This window comes from Excalfactoria chinensis, chromosome 1, assembly GCF_039878825.1.
Source record: "Excalfactoria chinensis isolate bCotChi1 chromosome 1, bCotChi1.hap2, whole genome shotgun sequence".
Classification (NCBI taxonomy): Eukaryota; Metazoa; Chordata; class Aves; order Galliformes; family Phasianidae; genus Excalfactoria; species Excalfactoria chinensis.
The window spans coordinates 183,488,230-183,510,080 of record NC_092825.1 but is presented as its reverse complement, the minus strand read 5'-3'; the positions used below and the strand labels follow the sequence as shown (position 1 = coordinate 183,510,080).

At 56.0% G+C, this 21,851-nt stretch overlaps 1 protein-coding gene across 1 annotated transcript in view; it reads left to right on the top strand.

The window, feature by feature from the left end:
- The first annotated feature begins 640 nt into the window (after positions 1-640).
- DCHS1 (dachsous cadherin-related 1) overlaps positions 641-21,851 on the top strand; it is a 48,355-nt gene continuing 27,144 nt past the window's right edge. The window contains exons 1-2 of the mRNA XM_072327126.1: positions 641-794; positions 4,962-6,770. Coding sequence (XP_072183227.1) covers positions 5,019-6,770 — 1,752 coding nt within the window. The 5' untranslated portion in view covers positions 641-794; positions 4,962-5,018. The remainder of the gene's footprint in view (positions 795-4,961; positions 6,771-21,851) is intronic.

Here is a 21,851-nt window from a genome sequence, read left to right as displayed (position 1 = left end):
AGCCTCAACACAAGGTTTTCAGGTTAGAGAAGCACAGAATCATAGAACATCATGGGTTGGAAGGGACCTCAAGATTCATGAAGCTCCAACCCCCCACACTGTGCTTGCGTTTGGAGAAGGAACTGTGGTCGACTAGAAAACGGGCTGTGCCTGTGACCGCGTCCCCGCATCCCTCCAATACGACCCACCGCTTCTTTCCATCTCTTTTTGCCCACCCCTCTCCCTGCCCCATCCCTTCCCACCCCCGTCCTTGCTCCTCGCTCTTTCCCACCTCTTCTCACTTCCCCGAGCTCCTGGCGCCCATTGCTTCCCACCCGGTCCTTTTATCCCTCCCAGCTGCAGCCTTTCCTTCCCCCCCTCCTCGCCGTTGTTCCCTTCCAGCCCCGCGTCCCGCGCCCCACCACGTCGACCCACCTCCGCGGACCCCATCCCGGGACCGCGCTCCGGCGGCGCGCTCCGGTGGCGGGGCGGGGATGGGGGCGGCGGGGGGAGAGAGGGGCTGAGGGCGGCGCTGGGTCGGGTTTCAGCAGGAGCCTCCGCGCCGAGCCAGCGCCGACCCGCCTGCAGCCGAGCTCTGCGCGGGGCGGCTGCGGCACCGGGACGGCCGCGGCACCGGGGGGACGGGGAGGGGGCACGGCGCCGGAGGGCACCGGAACACACCGGAGGCACCGGGGCGGCCGGCGGTACCGGAGCGGGCTCGGCGCCGGAGCAGCGCGGTACCGGGGCGGCTGCGGGACGCGTCGCCGGGACCGGATCGTGCGGGATGTGAGCTCTGCCAGCGCGGGACGCGAGCTGTAAGTGCCAGCGCCGGACCGACCCGCTCCCGCCGCCTCCAGCCGATGTGCCGCACATCCGCATCAGCGCGGGCCGGGCCGGGCCGGACTGGACCGGGCGCTTTGTTCTGCCTCCGCCGCGCAGACAATGGTGGGGGGGGGAGGCGGGGGGCGGTGCGGGCTGCGCCCGCGGCGGATCCACGGATCCACGGCCGGATCAGCCACCAGCCGCGCCCGCCGCGCGACGGCACCGAGAGCAGCGCCGGGAGCGGGACGGGGCGGGCGGGGAGCGGCGGCGGGGCCGGAGCCGCGGGGCTGAACCGCGGGGCGGGCGGGCGGCGGTCACGGCGGAGGAGCCGTGGAGGCGCCGGGCGGGGGCTGCGGGCCCGAGCGGAGCGGGGGGCTGGGGCGGGCGCTGTGCCGGAACGGAGACCGCGGCGTGACGAGAGAACGAGAGAGCCCCGGAACGGCGGGGTCGGCGGCGCCGGGAGGAAGGGAGGAAGGGGCGCGCGGTGGCTCGGCATCCCCGAAGGGCGGGGAGCCCCGACAGACGCCGCGGGAGGCCCGCGACCCCCGAGGGATGGGGAGCCCCGACAGCCGGGGAGCGGCAGCGGCCGGGCAGCCCGACGGCCAGAGAGCCTCGAGATCCCAGGGCAGCCTCTGCAGTGGGCACGTAGTGTGGCAGGGGCACAGCACGGCTGGGATGCCTGCGGGCAGAGACTGTGGGAACGGGCTTTTGCGTGAGGAGCTTTTATTAGGGCTTCCTTTGTAAGGATAACGTTTTCAGAGACAGGACAGCCTGAAGGAAGCCCTCGTGTGGCACAGAAACTGAATCCACGGGAATGAAGTGGAGCTTGGCTGCATCCTTAGAGAATGGCTGCCACTGCTTGGGTTTCATGTCAGGAGATAAGGCTGTGGGAGCGAGCAACGGAGATGCTGGTGCTGCAGATGCAGGTGTAAGGAGATAGGGCCGGCAGGCACAGGGATGGCTGTAGGTCATAACGGGCAGCAGAGGCTGACAGAGGTTTTAGGTTAGGGCTGCACTGCAGGCAAGGCTGGACCATGCTTGGCCTTGAGGGTGGAAAATCTGAAAGTCTTGAGAGAGACCTGGATGAATGTAGAACAGAAGAGCGTGTTCCAGCACAGCGAGGGCTGCTCAGCGAAGATGAAACGGGACTCTACATCCTTCCTGATCTGGAGTCTTAAACACATCAGTATGTGAGTCACGGCCCCTCGTGAAGCTGTGGGTATGGCATCAGCAGCACGTGCAGCTTTGGTGGAGCATTTGCACAGCAAGTCCCCTGACATCTGTTTGTGGCATGCAGAGTGGGCGCCGTCCTTCCAGCTTCTCTGCCAGTGCCGTGCTGGGCCTGCTTGCCCTTCTCCGTGGCTGACAGGAGATGCACTGACAGGAGATGCACCGGCAGGTTGCAGGCAGGGGTTGGTCCTTCTGTAATTCCTTATGCATTTTGCCTAAACGTGGCTTATCTCCTAAGTGTAGTCTCGGCTCTCCTGATGCCTTGGTATATCAACCCCAGGCCTGGAAGTGCCTCTGCACAAAGCAGCACCCTTCCTGTCAGCCCCCTTAGTACGGCTTGGACCCCAGCCTCCCCTCTGGACAGACTGTGCTGCTCCTTGGAGGCTCTCGCTGCCATTTGTTCCTAGGAAACCCAGTGCCCGATAGTGGGAGGGACAGAAGGGGAGCAGGGCAGCCTGGCTCACATTACACAGGCTGGGCCTGGACCAGTCAAGCCAGCCCCTCGCACTGAGCTACCCGCTAATTGGAAGCAGCTGTTGGGATTTGGTGACTCTGCACCAACTGAGGTTACTGTTGTCTTCCTTGCTGTCCCAACCCTGCAGGTCTCATAGGAATAAAGGGCTGCTGGTACCAGGACGGCCTTCTGCTCGTACTGGGCTTGTGCGGTCTGGCAACCAGGCAGGCACATCTTTCCCAAGAGGTAGCTGAGCTCTGAACATGTGTCCGGGAAGGAGGGAAGCTTACACACATTTGATCACCCCAGGAGCCCGACTTTCTGTTCCTCAGTTGCCCGGTGCTCTCAGCTGCTCTTCACACTCCTCAGTCACGTTCCTGGTTTCCACAAAGCCTTCCTGCACTCACTGCTGCTTTCCAAGGGTGACATCAGTAATCAAACCAGGGCATGTTCTTTTCCCCATGGCTGTGCCCTTACCTGTGCCGGGCACTACTCAGGACATGTCAGCTTTATCCCATCCTCAGCCACTGAGATCACCTCGTTGTATCCCTTTTTTTCATTACTCTACTAATTTTTCTACCATCCTTTTACTTAAGTTTTCATCTACCCACTGCCAGGGCTTTGAGCTGTGCCCTGTACCTTCCCATGACCCGAGCAGCTGGATTACAGTTCGGGTGGTGCAGTTGCATCACAGAAGCAAATTTGGACCCCTTCCTCCCAATTCTAGATGCATGTAATTAAACCTTCAGCTGGGGAAGTTTCATTAGCTCCCGAAAGGAAGAGCAAAGGACTTGGCTAGGACCACTGGATTGGTGCAGCTCAGCAGCTAGCAGCCCTCAGGACTGTGTAACTGCTTTGGGCTTCTGCTCCTGGGAGAGAACGAAGGTTCACGTTTGTGAGGTGCAAGAACAGTGTGTGGTGTTACTTGCCATAGGCATCAGGCACTGGGGGTACGCATAGATTTCTAGTCCTGTATCCCACTCAGGTGAATGCTTGTTCTTTTATACGTAGGAAACACTTCTTTTTACTTTTCTTTCTGTCACCAACCCGTGATTTCTGCAAGAAAAATCAACCTAACGGTTGTCCTGAGGTGGGAAAGTGGGCCAACAAATAATGGTACCCCATCTCTCAGAAAAGGCTGGCACTGCTGGAGAGTTGTGCAGACCAAGGGCTGCCATTTGTAGTCCCCAGACGAGGCGGTGTGAGCCACCTCTGTCCCCCAAGACAGGGAGGTTCCTGCCGTCCTATGTCTGACATGAGCTGCTCCTGAGTGTGGTTATGGGACCAGCAGCAAATGCTTTCAAGAGAGTCCAAGTGTGAGCTCATGCTGCCGCCATCCCTGCAGACCACTAAGCCTCGTTTACCGGCTGCTCGGAGCGGCGCTGGGGCTGGTGCTGTGCACAAGCACTCGGACTGCTGAGCTGCTCTGGCTGCTGGCAGGGAGGATGGGCAGAGCCCTGGGGGGCTCACAGCCTTTGGGTACCGTGAGTATGTCCAGCGTGTCCAGCAGTGCTGTTGCTGCAGGGAGCTGCTCCTCCCTTCTTGTCCCTCCCCCACTGCTGCAGTGAAATGAAGCTACAGCAGGGGGAAATGGAGTGAAGGAGCCAGAACGAACAAGGAGCAGCGAGAAGGAGACAAAGGAGGAGAGTGAGCAGTGGAGAGTGTGGGACGGGGAAGGAGCCAGAGCAGCTGGCAGTTCAGAGCGAGTTGCTGCGTTCCTGCTGTACCACCACCACCCTCCATGGTACCAGCGTGGGGCATCCACAGATCTCCTTTCCTGGCTAAACAATGGGCCCTGTCGGCCCTAGGAGGACGGGGTTTTATCCCGGGCATTCCTGGCTGTGGGTATGTCCTTCGCAATAGAGCCATTCTGATTTAGTGTTCTCTGGATGTAAGCCCGTTCCAGTTCTGCTGCACCCCACCAGGGACACCCGATTTGCACTTCACGTTTTTTTTGAACCTAAATCCCTGTGGCCATGAAAATCAAGCTACTGGGGAAGGGGTGTTCGGCAGGGTCACTTGTTGGGATGGCTCCCAGCTTTAAGACCCTATTTTTCAGGACAGAGAGGTGCTAGGCTGCTGCTTGTCCAGAAATCTCCGTGGTCTTGCAGACACTGTTTCTCAGCTTTGCAGGAAGCATTCAGCTGTTAAAGGCACAGGAACCAGCTGGCTCCGGTGTTGCCAGGAAGGCTGCAAGAATGCCTGGCTGTGTAGGAAAAAAAGCCCTATGTGACAGAGTACCAGCTGGTAACATCAGCACATGGCCAGGTTTGCTCTGCTTGGTGCCGTTAGGTGCTGGCCTGGGCCTTCATTCTGAGCATCCTTTGCTCTAACAAATTTCCAACTCGTGAGGGATAAGTGATACAGAGCAGTCAAGCAGAAGGTACCTGGCAGGCTTTTCCTCCCCACGTTCTTATTCTGTCCTTCATTTGCTGCTCCCTCGTAACCAGCCTCCTCTGGTCTGCATTCCTTGCAGGATTAAAGTGCGCTGCAAAGAAGATCAAGCAACCTTCTGCTCTGCAAATTACTCGTAATGGAGCAGATGAAAGGCTCGGCCGTGCTTCTGTTGGAGCTGCTTATTCTTGGGGGCCTGAGAGCAGAGAAGGGCTCTGCTGTCCTGGGCACCCTGGATCTACAAATAGATGAGGAGCAGCCAGCCGGCACCATCATTGGGGACATCAGTGCAGGCCTGCCCCCTGGCACCAGTGCCTACATGTACTTCATATCAGCACAGGAGGGCAGTGGAGTCGCCACTGACTTGTGGATAGATGAGAACAGGGGCATCATCAAAACAGCCCGTGTCCTTGACCGAGAGACCCGGGATCATTACAGCTTCATAGCTGTTACCCCAGAGGGCATCACAGTAGAAGTGAATATCCAAGTCAATGACATCAACGACCATGCTCCAGCCTTTCCCAAGCAACACAGCACTTTCCAGATCCCAGAGCACACACCTGTTGGCAGCAGATTTCCCTTGGATCCAGCCTTTGATGCTGACAGTGGCCTGCTCAATACCCAAGGCTACGTGATTAAGGGTGACAATGTGGGGCAGGCCTTCCGTCTGGAGACACGGCGAGGACCCAATGGGGTCCTGTATTTAGACCTGGTGGTCAGCAATGTCTTGGATCGGGAGAACCGTTCGTCGTACTCCCTGGTGCTGGAAGCCTATGATGGGGGCTCTCCTCCCAGGAGCAGCCAAATGACGTTGGATGTGTCCATCCAGGACATCAATGACAATGCTCCCGCCTTCAACCAGAGCCGCTATCATACTCTCATATCGGAGAACTTGAAACCCGGCAGTAGCATCCTGCAGGTCTTTGCATCTGACGCGGATGAAGGAGACAATGGCGATGTGATTTATGAGATCAACCGGCGGCAGAGTGATCCTGACCAGTACTTCACCATTGACTCCCGGACCGGAGTCATCAAACTCAACAAGGGTCTGGACTACGAAGTCAGGAAGGTGCATGAGCTGGTGGTACAGGCACGGGACAGGGCTGTCCACCCTGAGGTCACCACAGCCTTTGTCACTATTCACGTGCGCGACTACAATGACAACCAACCCACCATGACCATCATCTTTCTGAGCGAAGATGGCTCCCCTCAGATCTCCGAGGGAGCCCAGCCTGGTCAGTACGTGGCACGCATCTCTGTTTCCGACCCAGATTACGGAGAGTACTCCAACGTCAACGTCACTCTGGAGGGGGGAGATGGCAAGTTTGCCCTCACTACGAAGGACAACATCATCTACCTTATCTGTGTGGACCAGCTTCTGGATCGGGAGGAAAGAGACTCCTATGATTTGCGAGTGACGGCTACTGATTCGGGAACACCCCCACTCCGAGCAGAATCCACCTTTGTGCTGCAGGTGATCGATGTCAACGACAACCCTCCGCTCTTTGACCAGCAGGAGTACAAGCAGAGCATCCCCGAGGTTGTGTACCCAGGCAGCTTTGTCCTGCAGGTGACCGCTCGAGACAAAGACCAGGGTCCCAACGGGGAGGTGCAGTACAGCATCGTACATAGCCACGACACCCACTCCAGCTGGTTTGCCATTGACCCCGCCACAGGTATCATCACCACTGCTGCCCCGCTGGATTACGAGAAGGATCCTCAGCCTCAGCTGACAGTGCTGGCCACGGACAGGGGAACCCCTGCCCTCTCTTCTTCAGCTGTGGTGCTCGTGGCCCTGCAGGATGTCAATGACAATGAGCCGGTGTTCAGGAGTAACTTCTACAACGTGTCCCTGAAGGAGAACACCCCCGTTGGAACCTGCTTCCTACAGGTAGGTGCAGCTGTCAGGAGCCGAGCTTGAGGAGGGCACAGCCAGGGCTGTGAGAGGTGTGAGATGCTGCCGGAGGATGTTTGGGTAGAACTCGTGGTTTCAGTAGAACTGTTGGCTCACCGCGAGCAGGGCGCGTGGCAGAGCAGGGTTACACACTTTCTGCATAGCAGGAGATACCTGTGGTGAGGACTCAGAAGTTCCTTTGTGCAGAGCACTGTGTTGATCTCAGCTCTCCTTGTGGCCCGCTCTGACAGGCGCTGCCGTGGTGCTCAGGAGCAAGGTCCGGCCTCTAGGAAGCTGCTTGTGGCAGGGCTGGTACCTTCTCCCTCCCTCTGGCTGTGGACAGCAGCATTAACTATGCGTGACTGCTGCTGCTGCTGCATTACTTCAGGAGCATCTTTGGGATCTGAGCTGAGAGGCACGTGCTGCATCAGTCTGTAGTGAGAGAGCACACGTGAGTCCTGGGCGGGGAGGGGTTGCTGCCCCCCTGTTGGCTCTCCTGGGGTTCAGCTGTGCTGGCTCATCCAGCAGCGTGACCCTGCAGGGGCTGTCGGGGCAGCACGGGGTCTGTCCCTGTGGGACAGGTGGGGTGAGCTGGGCCACGCTGGGAGGTCAGGAGGAGGCCAAGGATGGCGATGGGCTCCGACACGGGGCAGGAGCTGCCCTGGGGAATGTGGAGGCCTCGGGTCCATGCGGGGACAACTCAGCAGCAGCGGCTCCAGTGCAGCCCCTCTCATCATTCTCAGTGCCATCCTGCTCCATGCTGCTCACTGTGAGGCAGGAAGGCATGGTGGAAATAGAGCTGGCAGTGAGGGCTGGGCTTCTGGCTGCAAGTGTGGGGACAGGCAGCAGGAGGGTGGGACAATGGAGGAGCTGGGAAGGTGCGAGACTGGGGACGCCATGAAGATGCCGGTAGGGCCGCAGGGCTGTGCCGTGCTGAGTCGGTGCGGCAGTGAAGCCATCGTGGCCCGGCAGTGACTGAGGGGCTGGACGGGTTTCCATGGTCTTGGCTTGGCCCTCTTGTTTCATTTGGAAACGGCGCATCTGGGCCGAGCGCAGGTAACTCCCTCATGGCCTCGGCATAAAGCAAACAGCACACACATCTGCTGCTGCTTCCTCTGAGCCGGGAAATGTGAGAATATGGGAAAGAAGGCTGGCCAGGCCGCCGACTCAGCACCGGGCCACGGCAGGCATGGGCCAGGCTGGGGAGCTGGCAGAGCTGGGGCAAGGAGCCAGGGTCTGAGCTGCCCAGTCCAGCCACCCCCGCCTGGAACTGGAGGGCTTCCGTGGGCTCTTCAGGGTCCACAGCAGCCAGCAGCTGGTGCCACGCTCCATAGGATCACCGCACCAGGTGTGCAGACACACAGACCCTCTGTTTCCCCTGCTTGCCTTCATCTCTCTGTAACTTCTGGGCATCGGGGTCCAGACCTGCATAATGATTATGAGAGCCCAGGCCACAGGCAGCCTTATGTCCTGCGGGACAAAGGCAGCTGCCAAGGCTGACACAAAACAGAACGGGTTTTGTTCTCCACCAGACCATCAAGTTTCTAAGCGAGAAGCCATGGGAGGCCTTGGTCTATCACTGGACATTGACATCTCTTTGTGGGCAGGGCAGAATGATGGGGAAGTGGAGAGTCCACATAACTGGCCGGGGTACCAGCTGCAAGTCTCCTGCATCCCAGCAACATCCCATTCTCTCTACCAGCGTGTGATGTACAAACAGGGCTGTGCAGAGCAGGTTGCAAGCCTGAGCACCTGAGAAAGAAAAAGAATCTCAAAATATTTATTTATTGCTGATGTTTATCGTGGGTCAAGTCCTACAGTAACTGACCCTGCGTATGTCTAAGCATAGGAAATAGCAAACAAGAGTTCAAATCTGAGATGAGGGAAAAACACAAGCAGAGAAGGAGCCTAAATAAACAGTGAACACAGCACCATCAAAAAACAGAGCAGGGGGCAGTCACTGATCAGTTGTCTGATTCCCTGTGTAGATGTGAGTTGGTAACACAGATCAAAGAGTCACAGAATGGTTTGGGTTGGAACGGACCTTGCAGCTCACCCAGTTCCAACCACCCACTGTAGGCAGGGACACCTCCCATAGCCCAGGCTGCTCACAGCCCCATCCAGCCTGGCCTTGAGTGCTTCCAGGCAGGGGGCATCCACAGCCTCAATGGGCAACTTGTGCCAGTGTCTCACCACCCTCACAGGAAATAATTGCTTCCTGATATCTACTCTAAATCTACCCTCTTCCAGTTTAAAACCTTTCCCTTCATCCTGTCACTACATGCCCTCATAATAAGTCTGTCCCCAGCTTTCCTGTAGCCCCTTCAGCTACTGGAAGGCCACTCACTGTAAGGTCTCTTTGCAGACTTCTCTTCTCTGGGCTGAAGACCCGCACCTCTCTCAGCCTGCCCCCATAGTGGAGGTGCTGCAGCCCCCTGATCATCTCTGTGCCCTCCTCTGGACCTGCTCCAACAGCTCCCTGCCCTTCTTGTGTTGGGGCTGCAGAACTGCATGCTGTGCTCCAGGTGGGGTCTCAAGGCAGAGCAGATGGGCAGAATCCCCTCCCTTCATCTGCTGGCCACACTTCTCTTAATGTAACCCAGGGTGCGGTTGGCCTTCTGGTCTGCAAGTGCGCACTGCTGGCTCGTGTTGAGTCTCTCATCACTGACATCCCCAAATCCTTCACCCCAGAGCTGCTCTCAAGCCATTCTCTGCCCAGTCTGTATCTGTGCTTCAGACTGGTCCAACCCAGCTGCAGGACCTTGTGCTCGGCCTTGTTGAACTTCATGAGATTGGCATAGATGCTTAAGGGCTCATCAGACCACATTCAAGTGCTGTGTTTACATGATGTGGAACTCCGTTCTGTTATAAATTCACTCTGCTGGCCTATATTTGTTTTAAACATTCTGTTGGGTTGACGTTGTACCAAGCTGCATGCATGGCCAGATCCTTTACTTCTGGGCCATTCTGACTTTCTAAGTTGAACCAAGTATCGTCTGTCCTCTGGCAGCCTGCATAAACTGAGAGTTGTGTAAACCCCGTGTTGTGAGCAGTGGTTGATTTGACTGAAATATGAATGAGGTGGTAGATTATTGACTTCTATATAGGTCCAGTATTAACGATTTTGGAAGCAGGGTTTACATCTTCCACTTGCACCACACAATTGTTAGGGAAGAACATCAGCAGTCATAAGCTGACCGGCAGCACACACAGCGGGGATCCTCACAGTTCTGAGGACAGTTCTGATGAGCCTTGAGGCCTGACTGCAGTGTCTGGTTCTGCGGGGCTGGCTGTGCTGTGTGCGGTGCTTGGGCAGCCTCTGGTACCGTGCGCTGTGTAGCACAACCCGCATGAAGTGCTGTAGGCTACAGCAGGCTGCCGTAATACAGTCCTGAGGGACAGTCCTGGTGCATCGATGGTGGCAATGGAGGGGAATATTTGTGAGAGCACACAGGGAGCAGCCACACACCGGGACCAGAACAACAGGATGGCTCATGGTCACTGACTGCTGCAGTGCAGAGCAGGAGGATGCTGCCGTGTGCATTCGTTTTCATGGGACAGGAGCTTTCGCATTAGCCCATTTCCAGGTTTTTTGCACAACACAGAGCAGGCCTCCTCTTCTGAAATAGGAAGACGGGCTTCCTGAGACAAAATGAGGAGATGCCTGCGAGCTTGATAGGGATCAGCGTGAGGGGAGGGAGTGCATCGTGTGGCTGAGTCTGGGGGTGCAGAGGGACAGGGGACATGGGGGCGATGCTGGTACATGGGGAGGTTTTGGGGGAGGTGAGTGCTGTTGTTACCGCCAGAAGAGCTGCGTTTGTTCCAAATTCCTGTGAAAGTTATTTCCTTGTGCTGCCAGCAGCCTCCTCCTGGGCTTGGCACAGCAGCCAGCGCCATGATTAATTCAAGTAGCATTTCCCCTGGAGCTGCAGCAGCTTTTCCACTGCAGCCGAGAGGCCCCAGCCCCTCGTGCTCCTCTCCCCCCATGCTCTGCTCCTCCCCCAGCCCCCTCCACAGATCTCTCTTTCCTCTGCACTGATCCCCAGCCCCCTCACAGCTGCCCCTCTTCCTTCATCTCTGCTTTGGCCCCAGGTCCCCTAGAACTCCCCTTTCTCCTACAGTCCTTGCTCACACTCTCCCTCCTCCGTGCCACCCGCAGCCCCACACCTGTGCACGCTGCCCCCCAAAGTGCCCAGCCCTGCTCCTCCCCTCGCAGAGCCCCAGCCCCACAGCATTCTCCTCCTCCCCTTCCCTTCCCTTAGTCTCTGCTCCCTCCTCTTCTCTCCACACCCCTTGATTGCTGCCAGCTGCTGATGTCTGCCCCCAAGGGACCCTTGCTTTTTTACCCTCAGGACAGCTCTCACTGGCAGTGCTCTCCCTCATGGGCAAGGCCCTGGGGCACCCCAGCGTCCCGTGCTCCCCATCCCTTTCTGCTGTTCTCCCTCTGCTACATCAAGCTCCAGTCTTATACATCCTGCCTGGCAGTGTCCTGTCCTGCTGTGTAGACATGATCTGCCAGCTCTCCCTGCCTGAGCTCTGTGCAGTCAAATCCCAGCCCAGCACCCCACTTTGAAGTCCTTAGCATCAGTGGCCCTGGCAGGTTGCATCCAGACCCTCTCACATCCTACCCTACGCTGCTGCTGCCCTGCTTGAATCCCCTTGGGACTTTTATTGCAGTCCTATCTTCTCGCCTGCTCAGCACCCAAACTCTTCTGCTCTGCTGATGTTCCCGGTGCCCTTCAGCTCTCTGCCACAGCTCTCATTTTCTCTCTCTGCTGCTCCAACAGAGAGGACACATGGACGCTTGTGTGAGCCTTGCTTATCCTTGTCCTGCTCCTCGCCTTGCCCTGCTCTCTGCAGCACTGGGACTCGCAGGGTGGTTGCGCTCACCCTCAGGTTCCTGCAGATCTGATCCAGCCTTACTCTCCATTGGGATTCTACTTCCCTGCTGGTATCTGTGATTGCACTGCTTCCCCTCCTCCTCAGAACCGAAGGCTTTTCCACATCTCAGTGCAGCGTCTCCCCTGTTCTCCATACTTACTCTTGTGTGGCTGCTGCAGCCCTGCCTCTTCCCGTGCCTGGACTATGACTGTGGGGCTGCCAGCCAGAGCCTTGCTGTGCCCTTTAGCTGTGGGACCCAGTGGTGCAGGCGTTGCAGTGCCTGCAGCTGTGCAGAGCAGTCCCCCCGGATGTGGTGCATCCTGCAGCCTCAGGGTCTGACCCTCGCCTCTGCCACGCGTGCTGGACAATCACTGGGGCCGAACCCTGACCCCGTTCATTCCTCTGAGGCCTGAGCATGCTGGAGGCTGAGACGCAGCCCTGGAGCCAGAGGCAGCTCCTGAAATAGCAGCCGTGGCCGCTCCCTGGCCGCTTTTAGCTGGTCAGCATCTGTGCCAGGGCTGGGGAGGGCAGGATGCCTGGCACACACTCAAGCAATGGGAGCCGTGCGTGGGATCGTTGACCACACTGGCGCCAGCCTCCCCTTCTCTCCCACCAAGAGCCGTCACTCTGAGGGGCGGGAGCCCAGAGCCAGATGTTTGCCAAAGCCGCAGCGTAACATGTGCGTAGCAGAGATCCAGCCAGGGCAGGGCTCCAGATGAGCTCCCTGCTTGCTGACAGTGCTTACTGGAGATGGGGAGGACAGCCAGAGAATGGCTGCTGAGAAGGACTCCATCCCTTTCGTGCACTGCGGACTGTGAAGGGGGGACACACGGGTGAGCAGTAAGGCCGGGAGGGCAAGGGGCTTTGGTAACGCCCTGCAGATGGATCCGGTGGAGGGAGAAGCCTTTGCTCAAAGTCATGCTGCTGAAGACTCCAGTATGGGGCACCTCTGTCCTTCTCCTTGAGGGAATCATGAGAGCTCTGTGGTCCGTTGACTCCACTCCCTTCCATCCCATCTTGCCGGAGGACTAGGAGGAGGTTGGTGAAATAAGGCCTGAATTCTTTAGTGCCCATCTTTGTCCTCCCAGTTCTCTGTGCAGTGGGGAGAGGCACACCTGCTCAGTGCACCCCTTCCCTCAGAGCGGTCCTAGCTCCCTGATATTTGCACTGTGCTTTCTTTTCCCCTAACTGCAGCATCTTGCTTCTTTTTGCCATTCACTTCTGCTACTTCAGCCACAGCAGTTCCATGAGGTTCCCCTTCTGCCCAGTTGTGTATTCAGTCACCTGCACAGTAAAGAAGTGCTTCCTGTGTTCCACTTTGTGCCCATTGCTTCTTATCTTAAGAGTGGACACCACAGAAAAGATCCTGGCTCTGACATCCTTGCACTGCCACTTTGGATGTTCATTCATGATGTTCTTCATGCATCTTCTCTAGACTCTCAGGTCCTCCATTATGCTGGTCTTCCTTGACCTCCTGGTGGTGCTGGGCCTAACACAGCTCGGGGCAGCAAGACCCATCTTGGCAGCAAGGGCACGATGCTGGTTCATGTTCATTGCATCCACCAGGACTCCCAGGTCCTTTTCTGCACAGCTGCTTTCCAGATGGGTGGTCCCAGCACGTCCTGATGCCCGGGGCTGCTCCTCCCCAGGGGCAGGACTTTGTCCTTCTTGTTCAGTTCTGGGAGGTTTCTGTCAGCCCGTTTCTCCAGCCCGTCCCAGTCCCTCTAAAAGCCAGCATGACCGCGGTGTATCTGCCAGTCCTCCCAGCCTTGTGTCACCTGCAGACTTGCTGAGGGTACGCTGCCCATCATCCAAATCGGTAATGGAGGTGTGACACAGGACTGGATTCAGTACTGACCCCTGTGGTGCTCGTTTCTGGCCTCCAATTAGACTTTAGCATTGCTGATCGCTTCCCTCCATGTTCTACCATTAAGCCTTTTCTCAGCTCTCCTCGCTGTCTGCTCATCCAGTCCATATGTCAGCAGTTGGTGAAGATCGAATGGGGACAGAGCCAAGTGCCTTCCTGAGGTCCAGGAAGGCAGCATCCACTTGTAGGTGAAGTCTGAGTCAAGGCAGGGATTCAAACCTTGCCCTTCTCCACGTGATTCTGTGTCACCAGGTCCCTGGATCATTCAGCATCAGTCCTTCGTTTTGTCTTTGAGATCCCTGGCCAGATTCCAGTATATGTGGGAGCTGAATGCAGACAGCAAGCTGTTCATGTACTTACGGTGGTCAGTTAGTGACTTCATTGGAAAATGCCCCAAGTTGCACTTTGTGAGCTCCTCAGTGATAGCAGCCTCTATCCAAGAAAAGTCTTGAAAGCGCAGCATCAGGTTCTTCCCTCAGTTCCTAAACATGTTCTTGGATCTCCAGGGGCACGTGCCATTTCAATTGCATTCATTCTAGGAAAGAAATAGTACATTTTATATTTGTCTCTTTCTCGTTTTAATGTAATGGTGGTGCTGGCGTATCTCACCAATATGCTCATGGAATCACAGCACGGCCCACAGTGCTCATCCAGCTCCAACCCCCTGCTGTGTGCAGGTCACCAACCAGCAGCCCAGGCTGCCCAGAGCCACATCCAGCCTGGCCTTGAATGCCTGCAGGGATGGGGCATCCACAGCCTCCTTGGGCAACCTGTTCAGTGCGTCACCACCCTCTGGGGGAAAAACTGCCTCCTAAGATCCAACCTGAACCTCCCTTGTCTCCCTTTCAAACCATTCCCCCTTGTCCTATCGCTGCCCACCCTCACAAACAGCCGTTCCCCTCCTGTTTATTCGCTCCCTTCAAGTACTGGATGCCCACAGTGAGGTCTCCCCGCAGCCTTCTCTTCTCCAAACCAAATCAGCCCAGTTCCCCCAGCCTTTCCTCATAGGACAGGTACATACACACACTACCACCAAACAATGCAGTTCTCTTTGCTTTTACCATCCTAATCTTTTTCCCTTCACCTTTCATCCCTTCTCTCCCTGTGTTTCCTTCCTGGCACAGAGATGGTTGTTCTGCCAAACTGCAGCTATTTTATTTTACCATTTCCCTTTTCTTGGTGCTTTTCAGTCAGCACGTTTCTCCTGCTGACGTGCCTTTTACATACCAGCATTCACAAGATTGTTGTGATGTTCCTCGTTCTGATTACACAGCGTCTGGCCAGTCACTTAAATAAGTATTCAGGGTTCGTTGTGCATACAGAGCTAAGAAGATGCTCATCCTTTGTCCAGTGGTCACACACGTTTACACAGCAGGCTGGAGGGGCTGTCAGATCCACAGAACATCCCTCTGGGGATCTCTGTAAGGGCTTACTGCCCACTCAGCCACTATCAGCATTTGAGCGCCTTTGTCCCCTTTCCCCGTCCTGCTTTGGAGCATGGCTGCAGCACTGATTAACAGCTGCCTATAGTGAACATTTGGTCTCCAAAGGCTGCAGTGAAACACAGCTTTTCCCTTAAGGATGCTGTTGTTGTGAGGCCCCAGTCTCCAGCTGGATCTAGGCTGCTTCCTTCAGCAGCGCTGTGATGTTACTCCTGGCACAGGCTGGTCCACCATAGCAAAGGGGCACACGCTCTTTCAGTTCCCCCAGCTCCTTCCACCTCTTGCTCTGTTGTTCAGGAAGCAAAGCCTTAATTCCCCTCCAGCAGCTTTTTCCTTACTGTGCTGCTGCACAGCGTGTTGCTGAGAGCGGCCTTGTGTTCTGTTATTTCCCTTGTCTGATGTAAGAAGGAAACGGGGCAAAAACAAAACAAAAAAAACTACGAAAGCAACCAAACAAACAGGCATGAAATGCATTTCCAAATAACCTTGGAGTCACCAGCCTGTCTTTTCAGAGTTCAGGTATGAACCGGGGCTGAATAATCAACTAATGAAGGGAACAGGATCCTTCTGACCATTGCTCTTCTATAACCTGGCTGCGAGGTCTTGGCTTAGTACATGCCATAGAGCACGTGGGACTGACATGGCACAACCAAGACCTTCCTAGAAGAGGCAGATGGTGGAGAATGATGGGGCTCTGAGAGTATTAACTGGCTTTAATCACCCTGAAATGCCTCACCTGGGACCCCCAGCCCACATCATCTGCCTGTGGTTCCAGGGCCTTTGTTTAGGATCAGGTCTGGCACCAAAGCCTGGCTGAAGTTATGTTCGTATATTCACCTCCAGCCCTGTTCCTAAATCCTGCATCTTAAATAGACCCCAAACCCATGTTTTACACAGCTCATCTATTGGGATCGATCCCCTTGGGGGCGTATTTTAGCATTAACCCCAGTTCTGTTTCTGGCTTTGTCTACACTTGTCCTTACTTTGCTCTGTTGAAGAACCCCAGACCTGGTTTGTTGTTCCCTTTGCCCAGGTCTGTCAGTGGGCCCCGTGAGCAGCACCATTATGTTTGGGCTGTGTGGCACTGTACCTGTCAGTGAGGGCACTGCCTGTGTTACGTGCCAGTCCTGTCTCATCTTCCTTTAAAGAGCATCCGTGCTGTTTGTAGGCGAAGGGGTGGCTATGGCCGTGCAGCCTGGCTCTGGCAGTGACTGATCCTGCAGGGTCTGGTGGCATTTATAGACTGGGAAGCCAGTGCTGCCTCTTTAGATCAGTGTAAGCCTGTTCTGAGCCAGATACACTGGATCTCTCATGGCCCTTGGGAAAGGGGTTCCTGCTTCCTCCTCCCTCCTCCAAGGACTATTTATTCTATTTGGCTGTACATCGCCTTGGAGCTCTCAGCACATGCCAGCCAAAGGGGGCTTTACCCTCACAGAACCCAGGAAGGGAAACAGTGATATAAAAATGGGCATTTCTGTGTGTCTGGGTGATGTAGATTCTGTTGGGAAAACCTGCTGGGAATCTGTGTCTGTTGCTGTTCCCCGCAGCATCTCAGCATGCTGTGAGTCCTGCTGTGGATTATGGAAGTGAAGGCAACTGCAGGCCCCCATAGTGGGACATATGTGTTGGGTGTAGTGGGATGGTATATGTCTGCAGCTGGTCACGAGGCTCTTAGCTTATGGTAGGGTTGCAGGTATTTGAGGGAAACCCAGCTAGTCCTGCAGCCCCTTGCCCATAGGTTTGACAGGGATTTATGGACTGTGTTGCTGGAGCTTTCCCAAATGTATTGTATATGCCCACAGCCACAGGCACGGGGAAGGAGTATACAGGTTCAGAGGAAGAGCTGTGAACTGGTCTGTGTATGGCTAAGAAAAGATAAGGGAGAGAAGCTACAACTGGAACTGACTGGACTGTCTGCAGCAAATACTGGGTGCCAGGCACTGCTGTGAAGCACTGTGCAGAGCCAGGCTCTGGCTGTGCATAACCTCCCCATGGGAGCTGATGGGTTGCTGCTAGGAATCAAAGCTCTCCTGAAGGCTGAGCAAGCCCTGGTCCCTCTGCAGCTCCCTCCTTGCAGGGCAGCTGCTGCCAGAGTCCCAGATGGTGGAGGCTGGGAGGGATCTCAGGGCTTCAGGCCCAATGCTGCTCCAGCAGGGACACCCAGAGCAGCGCCCAGCTCCGTGTCCGGGCAGCTTTGGGAGATCTCTATGGAGGGAAACTGCAGCCTCTGGGCAGCACATGGTCGTGCTCTGCCACCTCGCCATGCAGGAGTGCTTCCTGGTGTTCAGATCCTGAACTCCATCCCCAGCACCCGTAGCCTGTTTCCTATTCACCCAGCTGTCCGTAACATCCTGACTGTGGGACAGAGTGCCCACATCGAGGAATCATCATCCCCTGCTCTCCCTTCCCTGCAGATCAGGGCCCTGGATCACAGAGCAGTCTGCTCGGGCATGATGATATCACGGTCTGTTCTGGCTGTTGCCCTCTCAGTTTCATATGTGGACAAACATGTACTCCAGGAGGATTTGCTCCATGGTTTTACCGCAGGCCAAAGTAAGACAGTCATTGAGGTATCTCCCTCACTCATCCTTTGGGTGTTTCTTTGAAGCTGGTTTGCTTTCTCCCCTCATCTCTGCCAGATTTGAAAGAGCAGTTCTGACAGTTCTGACAGTTCTGACAGCCCGTTTCTGCGATCACCCTTGGATGCAGCCTGTTGGGTGGGTTCCATGGGTTCATGTTGGTTGAGTTCACTGAAATAATATTGACTTGTTCTAGTCTCTTTCTAGTAGTTCTCCAAACTGTTTCATTAAGCGTGGAGGGACTGGGAGGCTTTATTTTCAGGTCAGGATTGAGGTAAAGGAAGCATTGGGCATCAATCTCATCTGTGTCTGCTGTGACTAAGTCACCCACCCTATTCAGCAGTAGGCTGTTACTCAGCCTCTTACTACCAGCACAGTGGTGGAAGCTCTTCTCACCCTCGGTTTTCTTCACGAGTCTCAGCCCCACTTGAACTTTGACTTTCCTGACACCAACACTGCATTCCTGGGCAGTGTTTATAAATTCTTTCTTTGTAGCTTGCCCCCGTGTCCACCTCCCAAATGCCGCCTTCTTGCAGCCTTGCCCCAAGGTCTCTGCTTCTCCAAGGCAGTGTCCTGATACGTCTCCCTGCTTTTCACAAGTACTGGGTTGGGCTGCTCTTGTGCTTGGAGGATGCTGTCCTGCTTTCCTGAGTTCTTCTAGCCTTTAGAGCTGCTGCTCACGGGATCCCTTGCACCTCCCAGGTCCCTATAGAAGCTGATGTCTTGCTTTGTCTGTATCCTGGTGCTCTCCTTCCTTGCTCCCTTTAGCATCCTGAACACTACTGTTTCATGGTACAGATGCTCCTTGGCACACTGTCTCAGCTTCAACTCCAGGGACTTTAGGCCATTGCTCTTTGTCCTGTTGCTGCACACCACTGAAGAGAGCCTGGCCTCATCCATTTACCTCCCACCTCCCTTCAGATGTTTGTAAACACTGATCAGATTCCCTGGTAAGGAGAGCTGTGTTGCTCTTATGGGCTGTCCTGCAAAGGAGGTGGCAGGTACGAGGAGAGGCAAGGAGTGCCTCAAACCCATGCTGTGCCCTCTAGCACCCAGTCAGGTGCGAGCTCTGCGCATCCCCCAAGGAGCTCTGGGGCACTGCTTTATGTCTGGGTAAGAAATGGTGGAGGAAGCCGACAGTGCAGGGAGGTGAAGGAGATACGCTGTGGGGTGACAACAGAAAGGTAGCAGTCAGAGAATTCATGCAACCATCTGTATGGGGGCCTAGGACATGGTGGAGCTGCATGGGACACAAGAGGTGGATAGGGCTGAGGGATGCTGCAGGACATAGAAGTGTCACTGCCTGTTGCAGGACCTGGCCATGGCTATCACGGCGTGCAGCTCTGGGGACACTGCCTGCAGACAGGGCTTGTGCTAGAGCTGTGTTCATGGCAGTCGCTGCTTTCTGAGGCAATGCAGCAGGGTGGTGAGGCGGACTGCCAAGCACACGTGAATGGAGAACGTCTCTGAGCGTGCCTTGGCTCTACAGCCAGGTAGATGCTGGCCTCTGATGCCAGGCTGCTATGAGGCATTCCTGCAGGGAGATGGCTCTGGGTACCAGAGAGCAGCCAGGGAAATAGCATTGTGCTGTGTAATAGTGAGAGCTCCTCTGCTGCTCCCTGCTCCCAAAACCCCAGCCAGCTCCTGGGGCAGAAAGCTGGAGTTCAAATAACTTCCTCTGCAGAACTGTCTTAGGACAGAGACTGTGAGAGTACGGGGAAGGTTGGGCCGTTCTGGAAATACCAGCATCCCTGGCCAAAGACAGTGTAGTGTGCTTAGAGCTTCTCACTGTACCGTGTAATAAAGCAGCTGACATGCGTTTTAAAGTATCTTGGGAGTGATAAGCAGTTCATTGTGAAGGAACGATGTTACTAATTTGCCACACGGTGCCCATCCCGGCCATCATAGCAGCTGAACCATTTCAGTTGTGTTCCCATCTGCAGTGGCTTTGAATGCCACCAGGTAAACCCTATCGCGGCACACAGCTGGAGTGCAGTGATACAGGGCAGTTCTCCTGTCGTGGTATTCAGCACGGAGCCAGAGTACAGGTAACTCAAATAAATGCTTCAGCAATGTGAGAGGTCAGATTTATACTCTCAGATGAGCAATCCCAGCTGCTGCTAACTGTCCTTATCGTTAGATCCCTCACTTAACACCTTCCCCTTGCTCCCCAACAGTCTCAGCTCGATGTTTAAGTCTCTAGGTGGATTCTGATCTGAATGACACAGGTTTATGGTCATCCCATCCAGACTCATGCTGCACTTCACCTGTGGCCCCCCAAACCAGATACTCAGCCTCTGCTGCACACAGTGACGTTATGCACTCAGTGGCTTCTGCCCAGCCTGCTCTATGACCCTCTGCAGACAGCCAAGCCCTGCTCTGAACTCCCTGTGCCAGATCTTCATGGTAGAATCATGATAGAATGGCTCGGGTTGGAAGGGACCTCAAAGATCATCTAGTTCCAACCCCCCACCTTTGATAGGGTTGTCAACCACTAGATCAGGCTGCTCAGAAACCCATCAAGCCTGGCACTGAACACCTTCAGCTTCCTTGGACCAGGAGCTCCAAGCATCTCTAACCCAGTGCTGCTGGTGCTGCATCAGAGGGAGCTGGGAAGAGGCGGAACGGAGAGGGAGGCAGTGGGGTCAGTGCCCCAGAGTGTGCCCTGGACAGACTGCTGTCACGGCACCTGGGGCTGTGAGTGCTCTGCAGAAAGGAGGAATCCTGATCTCTGCTGCGACCCCCAGCAGCGCCTTTGGGCTGGGGAGCAAATCCATTCCCCCTGTGAGGAGCAAATCCATTCCCCCTGTGAGGAGCAAAATCATTCCCCCTGTGAGGAGCACAGTGCTCATGGTTGGTGTTCTCGCAGCATCTCCCCTCTCCCCCAAAGGGGAGGACTGATGAGGTGCTGCAGGTGCTGACCCCCCTCCCAGGGGCTGTGGGTGCTGGGCTGGAGAGCTGGCGAGGGGCTCCCCCAGCTGCTGCCTCTGCTCCAGGGGTAAGCAGATGAGGTCTGATGGAGGGGATGTGTCTCCCGCTTCATTTTGCCTTCCCCGGCCCAGCAGCCCCCGCGCTGTCCGGTTGTGTCTCCATCTCCGAGGATCTGGTAGCGGCTCAGGTTTGGGCCCTGCCCGTAGGAAGGAGCTGTTTGCAGCCCCCAGCTGGGCCCTTTCCTTGGCGCGTGTGCAACGTTCCTGCGCTTCTTGCTCACGGGAGCCGAGGCCCCAGCGCTGCTGCTGGGAGGAGCTGTGGCTGACGAGGCCTGAACTCCACTTCACCCGGGCCTGGCCCAGCTGCCTCCCTCCTGGCTCCGCGCTCCAGCTTTGTTCTCCGCTCAGAGCTCCCAGCTGGTGGACGAGCCACGGACAGTGATGCTGCGGTCAGGGGAAGCTGCTTTCTGCTGGGCTGAGCTGCAAGGAGCCCAAGGCAGAGCGGGACCTTGCAGGACAGGAGCTGCTTTAATCCCCCTGCTGTGTCTGTAACCGCTGCTGTAAAACCTGTGCCACAGGTTTGGGTGGGCAGTGCCAGCCCGTGGAATTCCTCATAGCCCAGGGCTGCAGGGCACAGAGCTCTGAGGACGGGATGGAACCTGGGACGTGCGGAAGGAGGGTTTTCTTCCCAGCTTACAACAAGCTTGCAGAAGAGAACAAGCAGAAGGCCAAATCCAGCAGCTGCAAAAGCATGGGTTGTCCCTGGCTGGCTGCTCAGGCTGGGTGCAGTGGGGATGCTCGGCTGCTACATTTTTGGCATGTGTGCCTTTCTGCACCCCTCCCATACAGCCTTTTCCTTTGCTAAGGGAAGTCAGTGGATCTGGGTCATGGATGTTGCCCCAGGGGTGTGAGAACGGAGGTCACACCTGGAACGAACCACCCCTGGTGTGCGGACACCTGTGGCAGCGCTGCAGACAGTGAGCGTGGTGCAGCTCATGTGAGTCTGACAGCCTGCGATCCCAGCCCCGTGTCTTCTTCTGGGGACCTGCCAGCATCAGCTGACCCAGTGTGCCCTGCTGCCGCCTGCACATTGCTGCAGGCACCCACGGGGCATCCAGGGAGTGCTGCAATGGGAGTCACCTTGTCCAGGACAAGAATCACAGAATCAGAGTCATAGAATCACCAAGGTTGGAAAAGACCTAAAAGATCATCCAGTCCAACCATTCTCCTATTACCAATAGCTCCCACTAAACCACGGCCCTCAACACAGCATCCAGTCGTTCCTTGAACACCCCCATGGTCGGTGACTCCACCACCTCCCTGGGCAGCCCATTCCAGTGCCTGGCCACCCTTTCTGAGAAGTAATACCTCCTAATGTC